The sequence below is a fragment of the Brassica rapa genome, chromosome A08, assembly GCF_000309985.2.
Source record: "Brassica rapa cultivar Chiifu-401-42 chromosome A08, CAAS_Brap_v3.01, whole genome shotgun sequence".
NCBI lineage: Eukaryota > Viridiplantae > Streptophyta > Magnoliopsida > Brassicales > Brassicaceae > Brassica > Brassica rapa.
In genome coordinates this window covers 22356736-22383238 of record NC_024802.2, presented here as the reverse complement: position 1 = coordinate 22383238, position 26503 = coordinate 22356736, and the positions used below count along the sequence as shown (strand labels likewise).

Sequence of the window (26503 nt, the reverse complement as noted above, 5' to 3'; positions counted from 1 at the left end):
GGGCCTCTTAGGTGAAAAAAAGTTTACCTGGTTTGTTCTTGATACAAGGTAAAAAAAAAAAAAAACGTTTTGCTTCCGTCTTATGATCTTACATACAAAAAGAAAAAGGTTTTTATTCTAATAGATTAAGTTAGATGGTAAACAGAAACCTCATATCTTCCGCTGTCAACTTTCCTATGGCTTCCTGAGATCCACCAACGGTCCTGTAATGAACAGAAAGTGTGTTCATGATAACTTCTAAGCAATAATGGTTTATGTTCGGAAATAAAAGAAAACGGAAGTAGGGAATCTTTCACTTACCCTTCAAACACAAGTTCCTTCTTCTTTTGAAGCTTCAGAATCTTTTCCTCCACTGTGTTCTCTATTATGAATCTCACAACCCTGTAATTTCACACAAATCACATATGTATAAAACATTTGTTCTCACCCACCAACGATAAAGAGGACCAAAGGAGACTAAAGTTTAACCTGATTGGCTTGTACTGTCCGATCCTATGTATTCTGTCTTGTGCTTGCCTCTCAACCGCTGGGTTCCACCACGGATCCATCATGAACACCTACAGAGTTTTTTCCAATGTTAGAACATGTTTTCAATACTCCCTCCACAGTTGTTAACTAGACACTTACATGTGAAGCGACTGTTAAGTTGAGAGCAACACCTCCAGCTTTCAAACTCATTAAGAAAACTTTGCAATTCGGATCTTCTCTGAATTTATTGATAGCAACATCTCTAGCTGCCATTGACATGCTTCCCACCAGCTGGGTGCAACCAACCCCACACTGCAAGAGTGGTTCGTTCTGATTAAAACTAATGAACATTTTCATAGCATAGTGTGTTGCTCTTTATATTTTACCTTCCCGAGGGTGTAGTTTATCAGATCCAAGAATGATGTGAACTGGCTGAAAACAATTGCTTTGGCAGACCCATCTCTTTCCACCATGAGCCTTATTTCTTCCCTCTGCATCCAGACATGACCACAAAACCGTTAAAGAAAATAAGAAAAAGGCTCAAAATGCAAAAGAAACTTAACAAGAGCACATACCAAAGCCTCTATCTTTGTACTAGTCTGAAAATCATCCAGCTTGATCCGATTTAAAATGCTTGAGGCTCTAAATCCTTTAATTGTTGTCTTGTTTGCCTGCTGCTCTATGTCAGCTTTGGTAGTCCAATCCATAGTCACTAGTGTTGAGCATGTTGGACAGGAGACTTCTCCCAGGGATGCAGCGAAATCAATCAAACAAGCTTTACAGAACACATGTTCACAAGAAGTCACCTTCAAAGTCAAATAACCAAAGAAAAAAATATTAATCCAACAAATTATTCCAGCAATAGAAATCTGACAGATTCCTGAACAAAAATTGATACACTTACAACATTGTCCTCAGCCGGTTCGTGGCATAGACCACATTCTTGTTCCTTTTTGTTCTCATCATTCAAGTTAGCATTAGCACCTCCAGAACTGGAGTACACCACAAGGTATGGATGATCAACAGCCTGCGAAAAATTCCAGAACAAATACATCACAAACCTACAATCTATATCATCCAGAAAGTGCATTGGCTGGTTAGTTGAACCAGAAAAAACTGTAGATGATGCCACACAAACCTGTCTCAGACGGGTTAGAAGATCAAATATATGAGCAAAGTTATTCATAATTGTCCCAGCCTCAATATACCTGCAAACAAAAATGAAAATGACACAGTCAAATATATGTTACATGAACCAAAGGAGAAAAAGAATAGAAGGCACTCAACGTATTGAATTGGGATTGACTGTTTTGGTATAGTGATTCATAGTAATCAGACTCTTTTACATCTAGTGAATCCCGCCTCAGGGTGATCTACAAGAAGCAACAACTTATATGTAAAGATCAAGCTAATAAGCAACTACATTTACATCAGACAAGGGAGACAAAGCAGCATACGATTCTAGGAGGAAGCGCAAGATCAGCTGCCCGGCCCAACTTGGTACGTCTTAGGAGGATGTCTTTCAGAACTTTGTGTTTAAGCAATATCATTGCTCTCTTTCCCCGTTCCTCGTTTCCATAAGCAGGCTCTGTTATTGGGTTGGTCACATTCTAGCATAGATTTTAAACAACAAAAACAATCAGAAGGACAGTATAAAAAAGGTGATCATGCTTTCAAAAATCAAGACCAATACAAAACCTTGTTCCACCAACAGAAATGCCGCACTGCATTGTGAGGGCAGCTGTGACAGTTTGCATGCGTACTGCAACCAAAAGAAGATCAAACAAAAGAGAAATCGAACATCTTTATTATGAGCTATGAAACAGAAGAGAAAGGAGAAAAAAGTTTACGTGTAATCAAGAATCTTGCAGTCACAGTCTTTGCAGAAGTAATAAGAGTATGGACTAATTTGCAGGAAGCGAATCTGAAAAAAAAAAAAAAAAAATTGTCAAGATCAGAGACGTTAATGATAATGTGCAAGAGCCATAAATTAACTAACCAGAGAGTAAAGCTCTCCAACACGATTCTGGAGAGGAGTCCCACTCAAAGCCCATCTATAAGTAGCCTCCAAAGCAAAAACAGCTCTCGCAGTGTTGCTACGTCTCTCTTTGATGTAATGAGCCTATGTTATGTAGAAAAAAAATGTAAATTAAATAAACTCTATACTGACAAAAACAAAAGAGACAATCTCTTATGTACTGACCTCATCCAAAATGACCCGGTTCCACTTAATAGAGTACAAAACAGACTTCTTCCTATTCACTGAATCTTCTTCCTCTAAAGCTTGTTTAGTCTTCTTCTTCCTAGATCGCTTCCCCTTGCTACTAGCCTCTTCAGCCTCGGCTGCTGCTCTCTCTCTTTCCATTACAGCAAGAGGGTTCATATTAAGCTTAGATTTTCTCAGCGCCTTCGCAGAAGATGGCCCACAATGATACACATGATGTCTCATAAGCCTGTTCGGAAGAAACCATTTGCTGCAATATTCACACTGCTTTTTTCCCGGCATCACACACTTCCTGAACTCATTCTCAACGGTAGAGTACGTCGTCAGCACAAAGTCGTACTTCTTGAACTCGTTACCGTTCTTCTCCCTCTTGGCACCATGGTAGACAAGAACTTTAGTGCTTCCTGGGGATGTAAACCGATCGATCTCGCTCAGCCACTGAGAGACAGCAACGAGAGGACAAAGCACAAGTGTGCAACCAGCTGCTCTGTCGACTTGGCGTTGCGCGAGGACGAGAGAGATGGCTTGTATGGTTTTCCCCATCCCCATCTCGTCTGCTAGTATGCCTCCTGAGACTGAGCGTTCTTGCTTCGACGCCCACGATAAAAACTCCTTTTGGTACCTTAACAGCGGCATGATGAGATCAGGAGGCGGCTCAGCGGTTTCGGCGATGACGGCGTTGTTGTGCTGGTCCAAGTCTACATCGTCTGTCATGTGTTGGTCAACCCATTGTTCATCCTCTTTCTCCCAGAGCTCCCACAAGAGCTTGCCTTTCTCTTTGATGACTGTGGTGGTGCTTTTCCGTTTGGTGCCTCTTGGTGCGTTTGCATTTGGCAAAGGCACAGCGACAGCAAGAGGGACAGGATCAAGAACAGGGACAGGGACAGGATTTGGTAAATCATCATTACCATCGGCATCATCAGCATCCTCATCCGAAACTGTTCCTCAAGAATTAGTTTTTAACAACATATAACTTCAAAACATACATTTGTGTAATTTATATAACATGCAAAAACTCATTCATCACAGAACAGAAGCCAAAAAGACATGAAACGTTAGAAAAACATAACATAACTCTTCAACAACATACCTTGAAACTCAGAGTCGGAAGAATCATTATCTGAAGAAGACATAACATAAGCTTCTTCATCTTCTTCCTCCAGATTCACATCTATTTCACAACAAAGCATGCCAAAGTGATTAAAGTTATGTTTTTTCTCAAACAATTGTATAATCTAAGTCCAAAAATTGCACACACTACTCCACTGACATCGCAAATTCTCAGAAAAACAGAATAGACAAAAGGATCAATAGACATAAACCAAAAAGTAATGAGGAGATTGATGAGAAACCTTGGTCCGATGTAACAATCGCCTTGTTGCGAGGTCGAAGCTCCATCGTCGTCGAACCCAGAATCTGAGGGAGAGAAGGAAGAAGAAAAGAGAATGAGGTTTATTCAAAAGGAGGTGTCGTTCTATATTTCCATATACAAATACAAAAAGAGAGACCGAACATTAAATTGAGTCGAGAACCGCGGGGGAACGCGTCAACTTTAATATTAATTTTTTTTTGGTATCATTAAAATGCAAATTTAACAAAATAGATTTTAAGATAGCACCGTATCGTATAGCAATAGCTATATTTTTGCCTGTTAAGTCTTTATATAAAGATTTTTCCTTAACTTGTAAATCTTTTTACTTACAAGTTACAAGTGAAGAATGCTTGAGATGGCTGAAAGACCCAACAGCGAATACAAATCTATTGCTCGTCGTAAGACTGCTGTTCCAAGCTGTTATCTATATTGTTTGGAAGGAGAGAAACTCGAGATTGCACACGGGTCTGTGCAGACCTCCGCAGGCTATTATTCAGGAAATCCAGCAAGTCATTAAGCTCAGATTGGATCCTTTGTCTCGCAGTATGAGAGCGCCTTACTCAGCAACAACAATAACTCCTTTTGGTTTTTGGTTAAGTATTTTTTGAGGGATCTTTTTTGTAAAGTCCCTGTATCCCCTTGTTGGGTGATTTTTTTGTAAAGTTAAGCTTAGCGCTAACTGGTCTGTTTAGTGCAGATTTGTAATCGATACCTTTGGTTACTTTTATATATAAAAAGAAAGTAGGATGTTGAAAAAAAAAAAAAAAAAAAAAGTTACAAGTGAAGAATATTCATCAGTGCATGGTGGTATGTGAGATTAAGACTAATCCTTGTACAAATCCCAGAGATTTAGGTATACTAAGGCCCAATAACGTGGAAGACAACAACCTTTAGGTGAATTACTTACTATCTTGTGGCCCATGATGATAGAGGCAAAATAAGGGCCCATAATGTTATTTGATTAATGTGCATGAGGAAAAAAAAGACAAAGCGGCTGAAGCATTTTAGAGAAAGACTATCTTGAGTTCTTGACGTCAACACCCCGTGGGGGTGTTAGCTTCTGTTCTGGTTTTTATTTCTAGATGTCATTGAGGACAAGGGTCGGGCTAGATATTACATTTATGAACTCAAATTTTATAACAGCGTATCATGAGTGTTATACAAGGAAAGTTTATAGGGGCTAAACCTTGTGAGCGTTAATGTTGATCATGATCAACGTCTGATTTTCTACAGTAACGTTGTTTATAATACTAAGTTTATGAAAATTTTGGAAAAGACTAAGTGAAGGTAGTGATGAATTTCATTAAAAGCTTGATTCCGTATTGTGTTGGTTTGGTAGAGAAATATCTGACGACAGGACCTCAAAATTGAAGTCGATGGGGTATACGTATGTAACATGTGCATGTGAAACGAGTCAATTCATTTGAAAGTCCACGAAGAGAAATAAATTGTGGAAACTGTTGGATTTGTTCCGGTTTGAAAAATCAAGAATTAAGATTAATCCGTATTCAATATTTTTCTTATTGGAATTTCCCAAAACATTCTTACACTTCAAAAATCGAAAAACACACATCCTGAAATGAACAATGATGTAAATCATACATTTTTCTGCTTTTAAGCATATGACAAGAGTAGAATCACAAGTACGTAGTAGTACTAAAACGTGAGATTGTCAATAAGTGCCTTGATTAACGGTGGCCACCACCACCACTTCCACTTCCAGAACCTTTGCCGGAGCCTCCACCAACCCCAACACCTATTCCTATTCCAATCCCAAACCCTCCTCCTCCACCGTGTCCTATCCCATGACCTCCACCCGCGCCACCACCAGCACCACCACCGTGTCCAACGCCCCCTCCAGCACCAAATCCACCACCATGTCCAGATCCACCCCCCACACCGCCTCCTCCACCACCACCAAATCCACCGCCTCCCCCAAACACCTCCTCCGGCTCCACCCCCAACTCCTCCTCCAGCTCCAAAACCACCACCGTGACCTGATCCACCACCAGCACCACCCCTCCCACCACCACCACCGCCTCCACCTCCTCCACCTCCTCCACCAAGTCCTCCGCCACCACCAACTCCTCCTCCAGCTCCAAATCCTCCACCGTGTCCGGATCCTCCACCAACACCACCGCCTCCACCGCCACCAGCTCCACCTCCACCACCGACTCCTCCACCGGCTCCACCACCTACTCCTCCTCCAGCTCCAAATCCTCCGCCATGACCTGAGCCACCACCGATACCTCCTCCTCCACCGCCACCAGCTCCACCTCCACCACCAATTCCCCCACCAGCTCCGCCACCAACTCCTCCTCCCGCTCCAAATCCTCCACCATGACCTGAACCACCACCAATACCTCCTCCTCCGCCGCCTCCAGCTCCACCTCCACCACCAATTCCTCCACCAGCTCCGCCACCAACTCCTCCTCCCGCTCCAAATCCTCCACCATGACCTGAACCACCACCAATACCTCCTCCTCCGCCGCCTCCAGCTCCACCTCCACCACCAATTCCTCCTCCAGCTCCGCCACCAACTCCACCTCCGGCTCCAAAGCCTCCACCGTGTCCTGCACCACCGCCAATACCGCCACCACCCCCTCTACCTCCACCTCCTCCAAAACCTCCACCACCTCCGCCCCCTAGACCGCCACCACGTCCAAACCGGCCACGTCCACCACACCTGCGGCCCCACCTACAATCATCGCCCCTATACCTCGCAGGATCGACCACAGATCTATCCCCAAGAACACATTCCACACCCAAATGTAGGAAAATTAAAGAAAGAATTAAACATGTAACACTCTTGAGCTTCATCTCTAGAGAAATGATAGTTTCTCTTGTCTTGTTTTTCTTGGGGTGTCTCAGCCTCTAGAACTACACTGCCTTATATAGTAGATAATGAATCATCAGAGTTGTGAAAAATAATAAGCAAGTGGGATGAACAAGCCATTAATATGGATCCCCATGCATGTTACGTTCTACGCGTTCGGGGCCGTTGGGCCATTGGCGGGAACACATTTAATGAAATTTTTGTTTTCTTCAAAGTCAATATATAGATCTATACTTAGTTCAGACTCTCTCACTAGCTTTCGATCTCTAGTTTGGTCATTAAATACAATCCTTAATCATCCAAAGCTTCGTTGACATTTCAAACAATCACATCCGTAAATCACCATTAATGATTACACCAGGTTTTACCAATAACTATTGTGCTACTTGACACTTGAAAGTTGAATATTCGACTTTTGCTAAAGCTTTACCATGAAAATAATTTGAACTAGGTTTAAAATGCGATAATTAATATTTTCTCTCCTTCTGTTTCATGATTATAAGTGTCATTTTAAAAATTTTGTTACAAAAATGTCACTTTACAATATTAATACAAATTATTTTTACTTTCACTTGAAAATTAATTGAAAACTGCATTAATTTTATAAATAATTTTATTTATTTCTAATACTATTGATCATAGAAGTATAATTAATAACAATTTACATATATTTTCGTCACTGTACTACAAAAATCAAATTGATACTTATTTAGAAAAGGAGGGAGTACTAACTTTTCATGGTTTAAACTTTTAAATTCTGTTTTTAGTTTCTTTTTAACAATGGTTTGTTTTCATTCGCATTTCTCGTGGGTGATGGAAATATTACACCCATGATACCTGTATACGGGCATGGGAAATTAAATTTAAGAACAAAGCAATGAGAGACTGAGAGTCAACGGTTGAATTCTTGAGAGAAAATAAATTTGGCTCACATGCATTCGTAAGTACATTGTTTAAATCTTACTATACACATTTAATGTGTTACTATTTCCCAACTAAAATCACCAATCATACCCACTTCCAAATTTATTATAAAAATTGTATAAGCACAAATGCATAATTGCATATTTATATATATCTTTATATCGTAGATTAGGATTCACAGAATAACAAAGAAAGATATTGGACGTGTGGTAAAGCTCAAATATAATTTAATGCCTATGTACCACAAAAAAAATTTAGAATTCATTAATAAAAATGTATAATGTGGTTAAAAATTTTAAAATAACAGTAAGATTATACGCTTCAGTATATTAATTACTTACCAAAAAACCGAATATTTTGTAAGGGTTAATACTTTGATTTTGAACGTTACTCTCACGGAGGAATTACCTTCTTCTTCACCGTGAGATTCTAACATGTAGATAGCTCTCAAGAGCTTGATGTACTTGTCTGCATCTGTTTTTGTAATCTGAGAGCTTCCTTCGTTCACCGGTCTCCACATAAGCGCCTCGAAAGCAACTCTCTTCCGTTTATCTGAATGTCCACCACATAAAGGCGCAATCACTGCGTAGAACATGCTCATGTCGACTCTTCCAGACCCTGAATCATCAAGAACCGAGAGGATCCTCTCGTTGATAGCCTTAATACCTCCTTGGAAAGCCTCAGGCTTCAAGAAGATAAGGAGACGCCTGAGAGTTTCCTCTACATTGGGCTTCCTAACTGATTTACTCGGTCCAATGAGTAGGAGACAGAATCGCAGCTTCTCTGTAATACTCGCACGCGCTCGAAACCATACATACCTTCGCCTTCAAGAGAGATCCCAAATGAAAAGAGTAAGAGGCTAGGAGCTCTGTTTCATGGAACATAGTAAGTAGTCTGATGAAGCTTCCAACGAAAGAAATACTAAACTCAATGGAACAGCATCTCATTAGAGCTTCAGGGAGAAGATGAGAATCATGTTTTACTGATAGTTGCCATGCAATTATCAGTTGGTCTCTATGAGGCAAGTACATCACTAAGCATGAGCTTATAAAACATACTAATTCATGGATACATAAGCTAAGTAAGTAGTAAACTGAAGTTTTCAACAATCACATAAACTGAAGTTTTCAACAATCACATACTTGGTTAATGCGGCTATAACACGGACCATCAATATACGATCATGCGACCATTGATATAAAAGCTAAAACACTCAGGGCACAATTTTGTCCCGGCTAAATCAATATCCTTGAACAGTTCGTGTCTCGATACACCCGCGAAAAGATTCTTTTAAAATTCAGTGAAAGATAATACAAAAATACATTATAAAGCTAATCTATTATCTGTTTCAAGACACCAATGTCTAAGGAGAGATCTTCTACAGTGTCAACAACTGAGACTTGTGATCAATGCCATTGAAGATGTAAGTCCCCAACATCGGCACAAACTGTTTTGTGACAAGCTGCAAACACATAGAGAGAGAGACACACACACAGCAACAAGTTTAATCATCTTTTAAAGCTAGTGAATTTAAATGGTTTAGTTCAGAGCAATAAGAAGGAGGTATGAACCTTGATGACTTCTTGAGATGCGATTCCTCCAACAAAGGCAGCAACCACATGAAGCTCTGAAGCACCAAAGCGACACATCTCATTGATAAGGTCATCAGGCAGTACTGAGCCGTTACACCCCAAATCGGCAAGAAGACTCAACGCAGTAGTTTTTAACCGAGAAATGTCCTCATCCATTCCTCTACAAAAAAATAGATTTTGCATATTATTAGCCAAACAAGGACCCATTTGTTCAGAAGCTTATTTGAGTTTCTTACCCATCAAACTGGCCAGGAAACTTGTTATAGTTGGCAGTAAACCTGTCCACAGCTCTAAGAAGAACATAAAACCCCATCGCACCACTGCAACAATAAAACAATATTAGCATAAAGATTTGGACTAGAACCAGAAACTATTTTGCTGCTGTATGAGCATAAGATGAACTAAGAGTTTCAGTGAGCTAAGGTTAACTAGATAAATAGCAGTTTTTGCAATAATCTATCACATGCATCTTTTTTTTTTTAAATCAGCTGATGGTTTTGTGGTCATATGAAAAGAGCAGAGTCCCTGAAGAGATTCACACCTGTAATCCTCGTCCGCTAAACACTTTTGAATTTCGGTTACAGAAGGATTGCTGAACTCGTCCTCTACCTTACGGTATCTGCATACCTGCAAAGCAGAGACATTGAAGTTTATATGATAATCAAAACATATGTTTTTGATACTGCTTCAAAAGCAAAAGTAAACAAGCAATAGGTAACCATTGACAATAAAATACATATTAAACTTGTTAGGAGGTTTAGTGTTCTCACTTTAAGTTTTCTTGCATTCTTACAGAAGCTCTTGATTGTTGGTTTCGATATACTGCTCGGATCTCGACCGATTTTCTTCAAAATGTTTTTAACTCGTTTCTCCATGACAAGAAAATCAGCCTCGGCTTTCGCTAGATAGATTTTCTGCAAATTGATATAGTGTCTGCAAAAAAGAAACAATTTAGCACTCTGGAAAACAGATTTGAGTTTGAAATTCAATGCCATGGAGGCAGTTTTACTAACTCTGTTGAAGAGGTCATATCAGGTATGGAGCCTTCAAGGGGTGCCTCTCCATCACCTTCGTTTGAGACAAACTCCTGCAAGGTGGAGATGGATGAGTACTTATGAACAAATCAAAATGAACATGAAAAATATGGGTTTAGCAAACCTTGAGAGCCGCTACCATCACCCAAAAATCTGAGGAGTTTGAACTCGGTTCAGCACAAGTATCATTGCAAATTTGTTGAATCTCTGAGCCTGGAACAGAGACCAGGTTTAGTTATCAACTATCATGACGAGTTACCACACCACACGAGATATCAACTTACTGATTCCACGAGGAGCAAAAACTTTGAAAGCAGCTTCGATGGCTTCCTTGTAGTTATCCTCATCCATAGATATCATCTTCGACTTAACAAAATCCTAAGATTTTAAGGATAAAGATTAAATAAGAACAAGGAAGCAAGCTAGCTAAAGAAAAGAAGTAAACCTTAAACTCTTTTTTCTCTTCCCTGGTGGAGGGAAGATTGCCATTGTGGGATTTAGTCCATTCATCAGCCATCTTCACAAGAATGACAACGTAAGGTATGTGCTTATGCGCTACATGGTCTGATACATTCAGATCAATGGTCTCCACAAAACTGCAGAGTTCAATGAATAACCACAAGGTTAAAGGATACCAAAACAAAATGATTAGCGAGGAATAGAGAGTAGAGTACCTATTGAGCTCAGGCCATGGATTATTCAAGCGAAGGTCATCAAGAAAATGATCAGGCTTTGAGTCAATTATAGTGTGCTCCTGACAAACAAGAAAATGAAAGACAACTTATAGCATATTCCAATTGGCAACACTCCAAAACAAGACAGTGATTCCTTAGTTTTCAGACAAAACTGGACCAAGAAAGGTATTACCTTTATTGACACACGAACAAGCCCAGCAAGACCGTAAGAACGAACAAAAACCACCTTGACGTCTGCTTCTCTACAGATTCTATCAAGCTTCACCATTGAATCTTCCACCAGCTACATGGCAACACAAACAAGGACCAATAAAGCACTAGGGAAAGGTCTATAAGAGAATCTGAGAGCATCAAGGGGAAACAAAAACTATCAACTGGAAAAGACTCTGTCTTGTGAAGTACTTCAAATAAAAAAAAACACCCAACTTTACAAGTATCAACCTAATCATATATATATATATATATACCTGAGTGGCTATAACGAGAGTGAACTGAGAGAAGAAAGAAGGGTTTGTCACAATCAAAGTATCCGGACTCTCCTCAATAAACTTGGCTTTAACAGAATCATTAAGCTCTTGGAGAAACGCACAAGTAGACTTAGCTTTTGATTGCCCAACACTCCTCTCATCCACTTCACATAACAATAAAAATCCAAATAAGATAACAATCAATTCCATAGAATCTAATATCCAAATCACTGTGAAGGAATATATATATACCCATGAAGTTGTTGCCAAGGTCACCAAGCTGGACTTTGGATCCATCAACGATGGTGATGCTCCCAACTCCACCAAGGACGAGATTCTTCAACGCCTCGGATCCAGTAGGGCCACAATTGAGCAAACAGATGCTCGCTTCTTCCAACGCACCTTGCCCTACCTCTCCCCATATCCTGAGTTGACGATCGTACTTGCTTTTAGACATTGTTAAGCTTCCTTTACTCTCTCTCTCTCTCAGACCCCTAAGTGTCCAGAGACCCGTTTAGTCTTCAACTTTGTTTCATAAATACTGTACTTGTTTGGAAATAAAATGTTCGGTTTAATTACCCACTTTTTATTTTAATTTTATACTATTTTCTTAACACTGGTTTATTTAATTATAATTTTTTGATAAATACCAAAAAATTATTTCTGATATATCCATCCATATGCTGATTCACATCTGATAATTATATTTACGTTCAAGTTAAAATTATCTTATAAATATTTGAAATTCAGATTTTCTTATATATATATAAACATTCAAACTATTAGACTACTGAGCTTCCACTTTTCAAGGGTTGCCAACATTTTTCTCAGTATTTTGTACAAGAACTGATTCAGTGAAAAACCATTACCAGTAAACTATTACATATTTTTCACATTTTAGTTTATTTTCTGCCATCCTTTTCAACTGTTTTTGTTTCTAACTTCAGAGGCTAAACGCATTAAATCTGGATTTCCAATAAAATGGCACATAAACATTCTGATGACATGAGCATCAAGAACAATGTACATCCCAGAAAAAATACACATTAGCATTGAGTAATAATGATACATAAACAAGGTCTTTTTCTTTCCAGCTTTGCCTTCTTTCCTCCTAACAATCTCATCTGAGTACAAGCTCCGGAGGCCTCCGCTTACTCATCGTTGCAGCAAACTACCCAATCTCACTACCCACTCACTGTGATCCTTGTGTTCTCTTCCACTTTCAGACTCTCTGTTATCTGCATCATAACCCGAGATAAGAAGAGTGTTTGTTTATCCAAAACGACTTATCCAACCTCCTCTGTATTATCTCTGAAATTAAATTATTGCCTCAACGGCCCACTATCTTACGAGTTAATGCCCAATATCTAATTAACGTCAATATGGGTCCATTATCTAATTAACACCAATATGAATCCATTCTTATGTGGAGAGATGAGTGTTTGTTGGGTTGTCAATAACTTTGTTTACACCAGTTTAGTCACTCTAATGGTTTTTTTACTTTGATAAATCACAGAATGAGTTCTAAATATTCTATCTATACAAGTTGTTTGTAACTTAACTATTTTTTTGGTTCTACTTTATATTTCTCTAACTATATAATAGTAAATGATCTTATTTATTATTCACATTGAAAGCAAGAGATATTTTAGGGATGTACATGAATGAGAAATAGATATTACCATAAAAATTAATTGAATTATATTTTCTGATTAATAAATGGACTATGAGTTTACCATATTAATATTTAATGCTATGACTTATTTTACTCATACTAACTATTTCACGTGCTCACATTAACGCCTCACTATTATAATTAATTTGATATTATAGCTACCGGCTTACAATTTTGGTATGTTGTTCACATATTTGTTTTTGACTAAATTATTTTCATTATATTTACACCCATTTATATTAAAATAGTATGATTGTAGTATTATTGCATGAAAATTTATGTTAATTGTACACACAATGATTTTTTTTTTCACAATGACATATTTGGTTTGTTATTCAAATATATTTTACGTAACTAAGTTTAAAGAATCACAAATCAAAAAATTATATTAAAATTTGGATCATTTTTTAAATTTATATGGGTTTTTGGATTATTACCGAGTCTTATCTGGTTTATAAATATTTGAATTTAACTAAATCCGAACTGGATTATATACAGATCACCAGATCTATGGTTTCGAACGCAAATCTGGTATAGGTATGAAAACATTGTTAAAAATATTCAAATTCTTACAGATATCAAATTAATCCAAAATTTAGAAATTAATAAATTTTATGTTTTACCGACTCTACAAATGTAACTCTTTTAAACTGAACATAACTATATAAAGATAACAATCTAATATACATATAAAATCTTAAATGAACTAACAGATCAATTATATAATTTTAAATAAAAAAATCATTTGCTTCTTCAATATAATACATCTTTATAATTTAATAATATACGTAATATCAAAACACTAATTCATATCACATATTTTTATTTATTCGAAAACTTTTTTATGTCTCACCGACTTAACATATATAACTCTTTTAAAATGCACACAGATATAAAGATGATAATCTAATATATATTTAAAATTTTAAATGAACTAACTGATCAATTATATAATTTTAAATAAAAAATCATTTGCTTCTTCGATATAGTACACATTTGTAATTTAATAATGTATGTAAAATCAAAACGCTAATTCATATTTATATTTTTTTTATTCAAAAAAATCTGCGCTTAATCAAAATCTAGTACGTTATTAAGCATTTAGGAAAATATGACCGTTGAGGGTTACAGATAATATATGACGATACTAGACTAGTAGGACTAGTTGTCACTAATCAGAAAGAAAAAGGAAGTTGTCACTCACAAGTCAAATGCATGATAGATTATTATTACCTATACCTAGTGAGAAGAACATGACCTTACTCGGTAAAGATAAAATATTACCGTTACACAGTAAAATTTATTATTCGAGTTGACGATTGTACTTGGTTTTACACATTGTTAAGCTACTCTCTCTTTCAGAGCCAAAGTGCCTGAGACCGGTTACTGCAATCCAACTCTTGTTTTTTTGATAATTGGTTTCAACCCAACTCTTGTTTCATGGACTACTTTCGAAATAAATAAATTACCATTTTATTTTAGTTGTTATCACAATTCATTTATAAATATCAAAAAATATTTCTGATACATCTTTCGTTAATATAAATATTTCTAGAGTGTGAAAAAAATACATATGCTGCTTTACGTCTGATATTAAGTTATATTTATATTATTTTATAAAATCAGTAATATTTACATTATTTTATAACTATCTTATAATTTTTTTCCCTATAATTTACGTTGATAATCAATCGTATTTTCTTTGATTTGAATCTCAGATTTTCTTATTTATAAACATTAATAATAAACTATCAAACTATTAGACTACTGAACTTCCCATAAAGGTTTATCAACATTTTTCTCAGTAATTTAAACAGACAATTATTCCATTAGGAAATAATGACCACGACTAGACTAGTCATACTAGTTGTCACTATTCACAAGAAAAAGGAAGTTGTCACTCACAAGTCACAAGAGACATGCATGATAGGGTTATAACTATTACACTATTACCTAGTGGGAAAAATATAAACGTTACTCGGTAAAATAAAAATATGACCGTTACACAGTAAAGACATTTATTACGGTTGTGATAAATTTCTTCCTTCTATGTAGCATTAATTTCAAAAAATAAAAATTTATACAACCGACAGAACACTTCCCTCTCTTTTCTTTTGGGTCAACACATTTCTTCTATAAATAGTCCTCTCTCATTTCTCTTGAATCCTCACAAGTTTACCCTCTTTCACTTCTCTTATAATATTTTGGTTTCTTCTCTAGCAAAACTTTTGTGGAATGTTTTACACAAAAGATCCTTCTCATCATCATAGCGATTACCCATAAAATTTATATGAGGAAAGCATCTTGTTATTGATCGGTGGATTCTGTTGAGTGTGTTAAACGGCGGTGAATAAAACGACGTGAATTGGTTTCGCAAGAGACAAAGATGAGTTTCTTCGAGATATCTATTCTTCCTCCACAAATGGCCTAAGAAGATCAGCTTTGGAAACACCACGAACAATCTTTGAACAACATCTTCCAGGTTTTTTTCCCTTTTCTCTAATTTATTAGCTAAACAAAATATTTTCATTTTGAAATAAGTGTAAGTGATAAATTTTAATATGTTAAAAGCAAACCTAACATTGTTATGTCCTGCCCATAGAATTTTATCTGGTTCAGGTGTACATGTGTTTAGTATGTTATAATATTGTAAATTTATTGCTTAGTGACTTTCATTTTGGAAAAAAATGTAGGTGATAAATTTTAATATATCGAAAACAAACCTAACTATTGAGCCCTGTCCCAAGAATAATTTATATGTCCATAAAAATTATGTGGTCTGTTAGTGGTGTATGTACGTTTAATATGCTTTTGATATTGTAAATTTAACATTTACACTAAAGTGTAGGTGGTAAATTTTATTATATTGAAAACAAACCTAACTACTGAGCCCGGTCCAAAGAATAATTTCTATGGCCATGCAAATTATGTGGTCTGTTAGTGGTGTATGTACGTTTAATATGTTTTCGATATTGTAAATTTAACATTTACAATAACTTCCATTTTGGAAAAAATCTAAGTGGTAGATTTCAATGTTAAAAACAAACCAAACTTTTACATCCTGTGCATATAAACTTTCTATTTCCCGTTGGAGGCATACATGTTTAATATGTTTTTTTCATATTGTAAAATTTATCACTTAAACTAACTTTCATAAATTTATACACTTGCTTCACATGGCACTTACTGTCTGTTTTCTTTTGGAGGATATTCTGGCCGTACCAAAGTGGGGACGAAGGAAATGACGGAGCCGTCTCGCTCAGGGAGAGCCGAAGAGGTTAACGAGCACCAAGTTTCAGAGGAAGTGATCAAAGTTGCTGATAAGAAGGAATCAGAGTTCAAGAATGCATTTACTACAACATACTTAGGGGTTTATGTCAAAATTAGCATAATAATTTGTAATCGCTTAGTTTTGTATCCGGTTTGCTGATAAATTATGAATAACCACATGACTTAACCGGAAATAGATAAAATTATATTCTCATAATAATTTGTAATAGCTAAGTTTTATATATCCGGTTTGTTAATTCGTTCAGTAACCTGATCGTTACCTTTTGCAGTTGGTAAAATTGAAATAACCACATGTCTAAACCGGAAACATATTTAAAAAAAAAGAACGAACCGAAAGAAATCTCCGGTTTGATATTTCGGTTCTTAATATAAAGTTTCTCAGGTCAACGACTCTCATCAGTCTTCAGATTCAAAGCAGAATTCAATCGGAGAAGACGAAGATGGGAGCTTTCGGGAAGCTGATCGACGCGATCCTCTTCTTATACTTTGCTCTGATGGTGTTCATCCCGCCGCTCTTCGACGCGCAAACGGTGCTTCCCAAACAAATCTACCCGGCGATCCTCACCGATCTGAACCGCAACTACATCGCCGACTTCGGAGACTACTTGCTCGCGGAGGAGCCGCATTTCCTCGTGGGACTCATCTGGCACGAGCTCGTACTCCTGTGGCCGCTCTCCATCGCCAACGTCTACGCGATTCTCGCCGGAAAGTCGTGGTTCGGCACCACGTGCTTGCTCTACGGAGCTTCCGTCGTCACTTCCATGGTACAGTTAATTTTGTTTTAGCATTGATCTGTAAATTGAGAATGTTAAGTTTCAGAACTTTGTTTCGTTGACAATGAGGAACACTAGTGGGATCTTTGACAATGCGTTGACCAAGGAGTGTTCTCTACTAGTCAGATCTGTAGAGTAGTGAGATCGGTTTAGACCGGACCGGACAAAACACTGCGTTTTAGTGTTTTTTTTTTTTTAAACACAAAATTGCATTTTAGTTAAAAAGTTTTGAACTTTTGTTAATTTTCTCACCGTGAATGGTGAGTCTAGAATTAATCTTGAACTAAATAGTCTTTTCTTTTCTGAAAAAATAAAATAAACAAATAGTTTTTTTTTTTCTGCTATAATCTACATTTTTAGATCTAGTCTTTTCTTGTATATCAATGTCCTAACAGACTTAAATCAATAAAATTGTTTGGTCGGAAAAAAAAAAAGATCCAGTCTGTGTTCTTGTGGACTTCTGGTTTGACAACTGTGTATGTGTATTTGTGTGCCTGTTTGTATGTTAATTTTCTGATATATATATTCGGTGTGGATCTTTTAGTCTGCAGTCCTGGGAGAGATGATAGGTTCGGGGAAGGCATCTGAGAAATTGCTAATGATGTATGTGCCTTTCATGGGTATTGGGATACTGGCTACTCTTCGTGGTTTAGTCTCTCGTTCAACCAAGAGCACTGGATCTGTTGACAAGAGATCCGCTGTTAAGCCTAGGAGGAAGCTGGCCTAGAAGAGGTGGTTTCTCGTTTGTGATGGTTGGTTCTAATTTTTCATTTTTTTCTTTTATGTACCTTTGGATAACTTTGGTTCTCTTTGCTTGTTCTCTCAGCAACACTGAAATGTTTCCTTGATCGAAATCAAATTCATTGCTTTTGAAAATCAAGTAGTCTTTTAAGTTCTGGAGATTGTATTTCAAACAACTCTTCAACTATTCATTCTAAAAATTGGCAAAAAGATGCAAGACAACGAGATTTTACTTAGATGGAGGATTGTTTTAAAGTTGTTAACAGTTCAGGCAAATAGACAACTTAGCCGTGGGAACCAAGTCAACCAGAATCTGAAAATCAACATTTTCCCTCCATTAAATTGGCCCAGGCAGTCATGAGGAAAATCCATTTTTCCATTTTAAACCAAAGACTCTTTTCTTCTTCTTATTATCATCTCTTAAACCATATAAATAAAAGGTTGAATCCACGTTTGTGTAATTTTTTGACATTGTTTGAGATACGTGTTTGCTCTGTTTTGATTCAGATTCAGTTTCTAATGAAAAATATATTTTAGTTATCCATTTTTTGGGTTAGCTTGTTTTTATTACTTAACAATGTGAAACTCAAAGACAAATAAACATTTTCATTCAAACAATACTCAGTAGATAACATTCGTGAAAGGAAAAAATACATTATTACACATTTTGTTAATTCACACAAAGATTTTCCGTGGAAAAAGGACTTGAATAAAAGAACATGATAAGCAGAAAACATTTTAGAACTTCAATCGTCAGGTCCAAAGTTAGTTAACGAAAGCACATCTCCTCCTGATCTCACCTTGCTTCCCGGTAAGAATCTCGACGAAACCAAGTTTGACCATTGAGTCAGAGAAATCTCTAGCGAAGGAAGCACCACGAGTCACGACCTGCGCCTGAATGTAGAGGCTGGTGTCAATGTCATCGAGAAGTGTTGCATCAGATGTGAACAAACCCTTCTTCTGAGCCACAATGTTGTAGTAGTGAGAGTCAAACTTCCTGGCACTGCCTGGGTCCATATCCACTGGGGTCTTGACATCAGTTGGCTTGCACCTCTTCTTCAATGTCCTAACGTAGCTAGGGTTCATCGCTGGGTCAAAGTCACCTTTGCCAGTGAAGTTATGGATACGGTTGTTGATGAGACCGCAGGAAGAGACACCAATGGTGTGAGCTCCTGTTCAATAAATTAAATCATGTTAGTCAGCTTGATATTTCAATTCAACATGTTTTAATTAAATTCTAAGAGGGAAAATCTCCAAAATAACACTTTTAAAGTTTATTTAAAAACAGCACTGAATAATAAAAAATTTTAAAATAGCATTTTATACTAACTCTTTAATCTTAATTTCATCCCCATTTCCTAAATACTAAACTCTAATCGCTAAACCCAAATCTAATAATAAAATAGAAATGTTTTTTTAATCGGTGCTATTTTATATATACTTTTCTTTGTGTTATTTGTTGAAAATAGGTGTTTAATACTATTTTAGGGTATTTTCTTCAGATGTTTTGTATATAAATACCTGAGAGGACGACTAGGTCTTTACTGTTAAGACCCTTGTCCATGAAGTTCTTCTTTAGTGTCTTTACATCAGCAAAAGGAGATGGCAAATTAACCTCGGAAAGCTTCGAGATGCGTCCATCCCTCCTCCCCAATGGAACAGGCCACCATGGTCCTCCGATCTAAAAGAAAAGAAACCAAAATCAATGAGCAAAATAAGTTTAGTACGTAAACTAATGTTAATTGGTTTTGGAATGATAAAAATCATTAGAATGCAACATGTTACCACTGCAACAGCGTCTCTAGCGACCAAGGCAAGAATATCAGCGCAAGAGACAACACCACGACAACCCCAAGTCCTCTCGAGAGATGACTTGACAGCATCGACCACTTCGTAGCCTCTCACTGACAAGTTGGGGATAGCGTCTCTTTCCGCATCCTTGTTTGGTGATTTCAGAAGAATGGAACCATCACATCCCTAATGTGTACATGAGTACCCACACGTGAATTATGAAGGAGCGAACATTACTATATAAAGGACATGAGTCCTCACGTAAAACATAAACTCATGCAAAGTTATTAACGTACTCTGACAAAACAGTCGTGGAAATACATCCTTAGAAGCGCAGCAGCAAGAGTTGGCCTGCGAGAGACGTATTGAAATGTGACACGGCGGACAATGGATTCCAGTTGTGGACACGTGGAGCGGTAGTAGTCAAGGTCAAGATCACCCGTGGCCCGTGGGTTCCTATGTCCATTTTGGTTCCTAAGTGGGTTCCCATATGGCTTTGCAACCGAAACTCCAACAAGGGCAAGAAGAACAACAAGGGCAAGTAAGTTCTTGAGCGCCATTGTTGTTTCTCTTCTTTTGTTGAGTATTAAGCCAAGTTTAGGGATGAAGAAATATGAGAAAGTCTCAGGGTTTTTATAGATATTTGGAGGGCGTTTTGAAAAGTTCCATTGCTAAATGTCAACATAGAATTAGATATTACCCATTTGCCAATATTAATCTGTCTCTTGATAGAGTTTGGTAAACATTGCAGGCCTCCACGATCTTTCTGATCTTGTTTGGTGCTTAAATATTCAATTCTCAGGAATATGTAAACTCAAAATTTTGAAATGATCATTAACTTTTCTGCCTTCTCTTTTGCTCTACGGAAAGTCTATGGACTTTTTAGATAGCGAACTCTGTTTGTCATTCCAAGTAAAATAGTATTCTCAAACCAATGCTCTGTTGTTAACCTCAAAATATTTATTACTAGTGGTATTCCGGCGCTACGCGCCGGGTTTGTATGTTTTATTTAAATGAATTTACAATTTATTTTATGGTCTTAGTAAAGAAAATATGTTGAAATGGAATGATATTTTTTCGATCCATTTGATAGTGGTTAGTGACCATGGCCTAATGAGAAGACCAAAGCCATAAACACTTAATCGAATTCGTTAAATTTCAGGCAAATCAATGTTCAAACATAGAAATAAAAACTCAACTCAGAGCAGAGAAGATGCTTTATTTACATCAAAAAGCCATGAAGAGAATTAATCTACCTGACACTGTGAGTTCAAGCTCTTGGTTCCTTAGCTGTGACCAAGCTCCAGGTACGGTGGTTGCCTGAGATGTTTCAATTCTCTCTGAATTTGATCAAGAACATTAGATGAATTTGATTGATATTATTATATATAATCATATGAAGTATATGGAACATTTATAGAACAGTATAAGAAGTTACTCAATAGCCTTCTCAAGCAGTGGGTCATCTTCATCAATCATATGATAAGACTTTGTCAAGACAGTGTTCTTAAAATAGGCACTCCAGTTAAAGAAAAAGCTCAAGTTTGATTATTTTCCACGGTAATGATTGCGAGTTGCATACAAAATGAATACCAAAACTGCATATAGTCTACCTCCTCAAAAGTAACATTATTGTTCTCAAGGCCCTCTGCCATAATATTGAAACTTCTTTGTCTGCGGTAGAACACATGGAAACGTATTAAATTGCTTTTATCTTGCCAAAATACTTAAACAAAAACAAATACAAAGAAGACACAGTGGTCCTGAAGTTACTTTCTGCAGTTTATTCCTCTCCTTGGTCCATCTTTGTATCTTATGGAGTTGGTTCGACTTCAGCAGTTTCACTGACAATCTACAAGATACCAAGTTAGAATTTAATAGGAAGTTTAAGAAATATATATCACTCTGCTGAATAGTTGAGGTAGCAAAAAAGAGTATACACAAATCCTTAGATTTATTTATTTGGATTTTTTCAAAAAGAGTATACACAAATGCCCATTGTCACACTTCTCCCAACGTTCTCTTCATTAAAAAGAAATAAAAAGAGATGAGTCAACTAACCCATCTCACGATAAGGAGAATCATCAACATCTAAAGGGAATAGCTCACTTCTCCTGTGGAAGGTAGCTATATGTGGAACAGCTCGTCTCTGTCTTTGCCACCTATGAAGAAAGAGAGGCAATAGTTCTAAAGTTATAAACCACTAAAGTCTGTAGGAAAGTTATAAAGATAGATAAAACGAATACGCACCTCTGAAGTATAAGAAGATTCTGGTGGAAGGAACGGTGTCCACAGAATAGGGTCTCCAAGGAGATCCAATGTGTTGTAGTTGCTGAGCAATGGATCAGTTAAGAGAGAGGTATAATTGAGTACATGCTTTTCTGAAGAGTGCAACTACGTGACACGACTGGTTGAGTACATGCTTTTCTGAAGTGACAAAGCAGTAGCATCAACACCGACAGCACCACTGCATAGAGCAACTACGTGACTCACGACTGGTTTCTCTATTTCCTTACGGTGGATCTTCTCCATATTGGCGATGTTACGATTTGCATTCTCATCGTTTTCTCTAGTGCTGATCTCTTGGATCAATCTGTTAGCTGTGGCATAATAAGAGTTAATGAGAGGAATTAATGGTATTGGAGAACTGAAGAGTTGTTGCTTACGGCCTCCTTTGTTAACAGTTTCTTAGGTAAATGAATAAGACTTGTTTGATTCGATCATATTCTTCTTCACTGATGACCAGCTTGGGAGCTGCTGTTCCAAAACCTGTTTGATAATACACATTGATGTTTGGTATGGTTCTTAACTGCTTCCATAAATAATCGTCTCCAATTGGTATGTGCGGACTACAATCCGGCGCCAGAGTCTTTTATTGTCTCTGTGAATGATATACAGAACACAATTAGATTGATTACAACAAAACTGTTTGTCTACTTTTTGATATGATTTTGAATCCTAACCTGCAGAAATCCAATCCACTGAGAGCTTGAAAATCGATGGAGAAACTTCTAACCAGCTTACTTGATTTGTCAGCTTTTCAATGTTGAGTCAGAGAACCAGCTTTTGGTCGACACCAGATTTTCTCAGCGGAAGCTGATACACAATTTAAAGATATAATCATCGCAAAGAAGACTCTTGATCCAGACTGATTCAGTAACGTTTCTAGTTTTTGTTCTCAGGTGATATGAAGAGATAAAGAACTTAGACGACGATTAGGGGTGTTTGATGCAGCTGAGTTTACAAAAATAATAAACACTCAGACTCTGCATATGGACTTCATTTGATTGGAAGATAAGCCTAGTACAAAAAACACTTAGAGAAAATAAGCCCGTAAGCCCAGATGTTTTTGGCTTCGCGGAATTGATTCGAGAAAAGAGGGAGCTGACGTGGCGAAAAAAGCCCCACTCTCAGTGATGACGTGGCAGCAGGAGGTGAGAGAAAACCCCCCTTTATATATATAGATACTAATTGCAATTTGTAAGAAAATAAACATAACAATAAGCAGTTTGTCATGTGTGTTACACACGTTCTTGTTGGTCTCCTGCATCATCTTTATTTCTTCTCTTCTATCAATTTCTCAAACTCTATTGTCTTTCCTCCAGCTCCTCAACCTTTACTTTGTCAAAAATCTATCCACACTTAGCAAATTGGAACTCCTCAATACTAAAAAAAACCTAGAACCTTGCGAAAATTAACCTGAAGGACTATATTCGAAATCTACATTCTTGTTTTTGATAAAAAAATTACGTAAAAGTTTAAATCTTTGAAAATCAAAGAGAAATTTAAAAACTCAAGCAGATCAATCATTTTAAAATCTGTTTGATGATAAATACATTTTAATTTAGCTAATATTTCTTTGGAAAAGGGGTGTTCTAAAAGAGATTAGAAATCATGGTTCAAACTCAAACAGGTTGAATTTATTTTAGAACGACCAAACCAGTCATCATTTGCTATCTTCTCGAAAAGACATGTTTTTTTCATCATTTCATAAGTTTATAATTGATTCTGTTTTTTTTTTGGCTTTATAGTCTTTATGCCGTTACTTGTCTGACAATAAAGTGTAGTCTTAACTAAGAGTGTAGGTTCTAATGAAAAGATATTTTAGTTATCCATTTTGGAATAGCTTGTCGCTACTACTTATTAATATGAAACTCAAAGAGAAACATTAAAAAGAAAACATTTCACTCAAACAATGAATTTTACTCAGTAGATAACATTCGTTACACATTATTGAAATTCAAATAAAAAGAACTTCTGTGGAAAAAAAAGAGAAAACGCTTTAGAACTTCAATCATGGTCCAACATCAGTTAACGAAAGCGCATTTCCTCCTGATCTCCCCCTTCCTCCCAGTAAGAATTTGGATGAAACCAAGTTTGACCATTGAGTCAGAGAAATCTTTTGCGAAGGAAGCACCACGAGTCACAACCTGGGTCTGAATGTAGCTCTTGGTGACAAAGTCATTGAGAAGTGCTGAGTCAGATATGAACAAACCCTTCTTCTGAGCCACAATGTTGAAGTAGTGAGAGTCAAACCTCCTGGCACTGCCTGGGTCCATATCCACTGGTGTCCTGACATCAGTTGGCTTGCACCTTTTCTTCAATGTCCTAACGTAGCTAGGGTTCATCGCTGGGTCAAAGTCTCCTCTGCCCGTGAAGTTATGGATACGGCTGCTGATGAGACCGCAAGAAGATACACCAATGGTGTGAGCCCCTATTCAATAAATCATGATAGTAGTCAGCTTGATATCCTAAAACCCTCAAAAAAATTTAAATTAAGGTTAATATAGTTTTGTATAGAAATAAATACCTGAGAGGACGACTAGGTCTTTACTGTTGAGACCCTTGACACGGAAGTTATTCTTCAGTGTCTTTACGTCGGCAAAAGGAGATGGTAAGTTAGCCTCGGAAAGTCTCGAGATGCGTCCGTCCCTACGCCCCAATGGAACAGGCCACCATGGTCCTCGGATCTAAAAACATAAACCAATCAATGAGCAGAATAAGTTTAGTACGTAGTACGTACATACACTAATATTGTTAGTTAGTTTTTGCATAAGAAAATCATTAGAGTGCAAAATGTTACCACTGCAACAGCGTCTCTAGCGACCAAGGCAAGAACATCAGCGCAAGAAACAACACCAGGACACTTCCTCTCGAGCACTGACTTGACAGCATCGACCACTTCCCAGCCTCTCAATGTCAAGTTGGGTGGAGCGTCTCTTTCCGCATCATTGTTTGGTGATTTCAGAAGAACGGAGCCATCACATCCCTAAAATATACCGAAAAATAGTTATGAAGAAACACACATTACTATATATAGTAATAGGACATGAGCCTCTACTCACATATTACTAAAACTGACATAAACTCAAGCAATGTTATAAACTTACTCTGACAAAACAGTCATGAAAATGCATCCTCAAGAGCGCAGCAGCAAGAGTTGGCCTGCGAGAGACGTACTGGAATGTGACACGGCGGACAATGGATTCCACTTGTGGACACTTGAAGCGGTAGTAGTCGAGGTCAAGATCACCCTTCACACGTGGGTTTCCAAGTGGATTCCCATACGGCTTAGCAATGGAAACTCCAACAAGGGCAAGAAGAGCCACAAGGGCAAGTAAATTCTTTAGCGCCATTCTCTCTTCTTTGTTGAGTATTAAGCCGAGTTTAAGGATGAAGAAAAAGGAGAAAGTCTCAGGCTTTTTATAGATCAATGGAGGGAGTTTTGAAAAGTTCCATTGCCAAATGTCAACATAGGAATTTGATATCATAATGCCCATTTGCAATTATTAATAGGTTCCTTTAAGAAAAAAATACTATGTTTCTTGGTAGAATTTGAAGAACAATGCAGGCCTGCACGTCCTTTTTGATTCTTATCTGATGCTTAAATACTAAATTATCAGGAATATATAAACATAAAAGTTTTTAAATGATCATTAGTCACTTTTGCTCTATGGTAGGCTATTGACCTTTTAGAAAGCAAACTCATTTTTTCATTCTAAGTAAAATAGTATTCTCAAACCTATTATCAGTCTCTTACCTCAAAAATGGTTATTATATTAAACTGCAATCTGTAATAGAAAACATATAATACCTAGTTTGTCATGTGTGTTACACACGTTCGTATTCTTCGCCGGCATCATCTTTTCTCTTCATCATTTTCTCGAACTCGATCGTCATTTACTTATTGAACGTATTACAAAAGTTGATCTTTCAGCTAAACGATCATTTAGAAAGTCATTTGCACGGTTCTGAATAATATGAGAGAACACTAACAACTTATACGGCTACACGTACAAATACTAATTATGATCATGCACAAATATGTTAACATGTTGATAAATACAAACAAATTTATTTGTTATATGTATTTCTATCAGGGGATAAGGTAGCGATTATTTATAGATAACAATTTCATAATTTGATACGCAAATAACACCAACATGAGCCATCTAAAATGACGTGACGTATCTGCATAATCATTTAAGATCCAAAAACAGTTTTGATGTTTTTAGTCAACTCATATACAAACAAGACTGGCCCAAAAGGAATGCTTTTCCAGTATTAACAAAAATGCCTCGGTAGTTTTCGGTATTTACGAAAGTACCAAAAATCTTTCT

General features: G+C 37.0%; 6 protein-coding genes across 8 annotated transcripts; 1 reads left to right on the top strand and 5 right to left on the bottom strand.

The window, feature by feature from the left end:
* Positions 1–5: 5 nt before the first annotated feature.
* LOC103836539 (DNA repair protein RAD16) lies at positions 6–5309 on the bottom strand. Its single transcript, XM_009112814.3, has 16 exons — positions 4045–5309; positions 3783–3863; positions 2672–3630; positions 2468–2590; positions 2319–2392; positions 2167–2230; positions 1926–2078; positions 1756–1841; positions 1607–1676; positions 1373–1495; positions 1044–1274; positions 855–959; positions 628–780; positions 469–557; positions 301–381; positions 6–203 (listed from the first exon to the last, which is right to left on the bottom strand). The coding sequence occupies exons 1-16, from the start codon at positions 4088–4090 to the stop codon at positions 131–133; spliced, it is 2511 nt and encodes an 836-aa protein (XP_009111062.1). The 5' UTR covers positions 4091–5309; the 3' UTR covers positions 6–130.
* Positions 5310–5752: 443 nt separating this feature from the next.
* LOC103836681 (glycine-rich cell wall structural protein 1) lies at positions 5753–6884 on the bottom strand. Its single transcript, XM_033278128.1, has 2 exons — positions 6008–6884; positions 5753–5919 (listed from the first exon to the last, which is right to left on the bottom strand). Exons 1-2 carry the CDS (start codon positions 6882–6884, stop codon positions 5753–5755), a joined length of 1044 nt encoding a protein of 347 aa, XP_033134019.1.
* A 2114-nt stretch (positions 6885–8998) lies between these two features.
* Positions 8999–14643, bottom strand: LOC103836538 (NEDD8-activating enzyme E1 regulatory subunit AXR1). Of its 3 annotated transcripts, none has more exons than XM_033276439.1 (14): positions 14625–14643; positions 11865–12080; positions 11613–11776; positions 11318–11428; positions 11125–11204; positions 10896–11046; positions 10735–10828; positions 10575–10663; positions 10430–10503; positions 10187–10349; positions 9958–10043; positions 9653–9736; positions 9396–9576; positions 8999–9286 (listed from the first exon to the last, which is right to left on the bottom strand). In XM_033276439.1, exons 2-14 carry the CDS (start codon positions 12067–12069, stop codon positions 9203–9205), a joined length of 1566 nt encoding a protein of 521 aa, XP_033132330.1. In that variant the 5' UTR covers positions 12070–12080; positions 14625–14643; the 3' UTR covers positions 8999–9202. The 3 variants fall into 3 exon arrangements, with proteins under 3 accessions (XP_033132330.1, XP_009111061.1, XP_009111060.2); XM_009112813.2 differs by lacking the exon at positions 14625–14643 and having other exon boundaries at positions 11613–11636; positions 11735–11776; positions 11865–11909; XM_009112812.3 differs by lacking the exon at positions 14625–14643 and having other exon boundaries at positions 11865–12141.
* A 2314-nt stretch (positions 14644–16957) lies between these two features.
* Positions 16958–18247, top strand: LOC103836537 (sigma intracellular receptor 2). The gene is made up of 2 exons (XM_009112811.3): positions 16958–17342; positions 17896–18247. The coding sequence occupies exons 1-2, from the start codon at positions 17019–17021 to the stop codon at positions 18076–18078; spliced, it is 507 nt and encodes a 168-aa protein (XP_009111059.1). The 5' UTR covers positions 16958–17018; the 3' UTR covers positions 18079–18247.
* Positions 18248–18678: 431 nt separating this feature from the next.
* LOC103836536 (peroxidase 1-like) lies at positions 18679–20809 on the bottom strand. The gene is made up of 4 exons (XM_009112810.2): positions 20180–20809; positions 19878–20069; positions 19614–19773; positions 18679–19264 (listed from the first exon to the last, which is right to left on the bottom strand). The coding sequence occupies exons 1-4, from the start codon at positions 20441–20443 to the stop codon at positions 18858–18860; spliced, it is 1023 nt and encodes a 340-aa protein (XP_009111058.1). The 5' UTR covers positions 20444–20809; the 3' UTR covers positions 18679–18857.
* Positions 20810–21469: 660 nt separating this feature from the next.
* On the bottom strand, positions 21470–26324 carry LOC103836535 (peroxidase 1-like). The gene is made up of 8 exons (XM_009112809.2): positions 25274–26324; positions 24967–25152; positions 24694–24853; positions 22847–24597; positions 22550–22764; positions 22134–22483; positions 21945–22045; positions 21470–21735 (listed from the first exon to the last, which is right to left on the bottom strand). The coding sequence occupies exons 1-4, from the start codon at positions 25661–25663 to the stop codon at positions 24191–24193; spliced, it is 1143 nt and encodes a 380-aa protein (XP_009111057.2). The 5' UTR covers positions 25664–26324; the 3' UTR covers positions 21470–21735; positions 21945–22045; positions 22134–22483; positions 22550–22764; positions 22847–24190.
* Between the last annotated feature and the right edge of the window lie 179 nt (positions 26325–26503).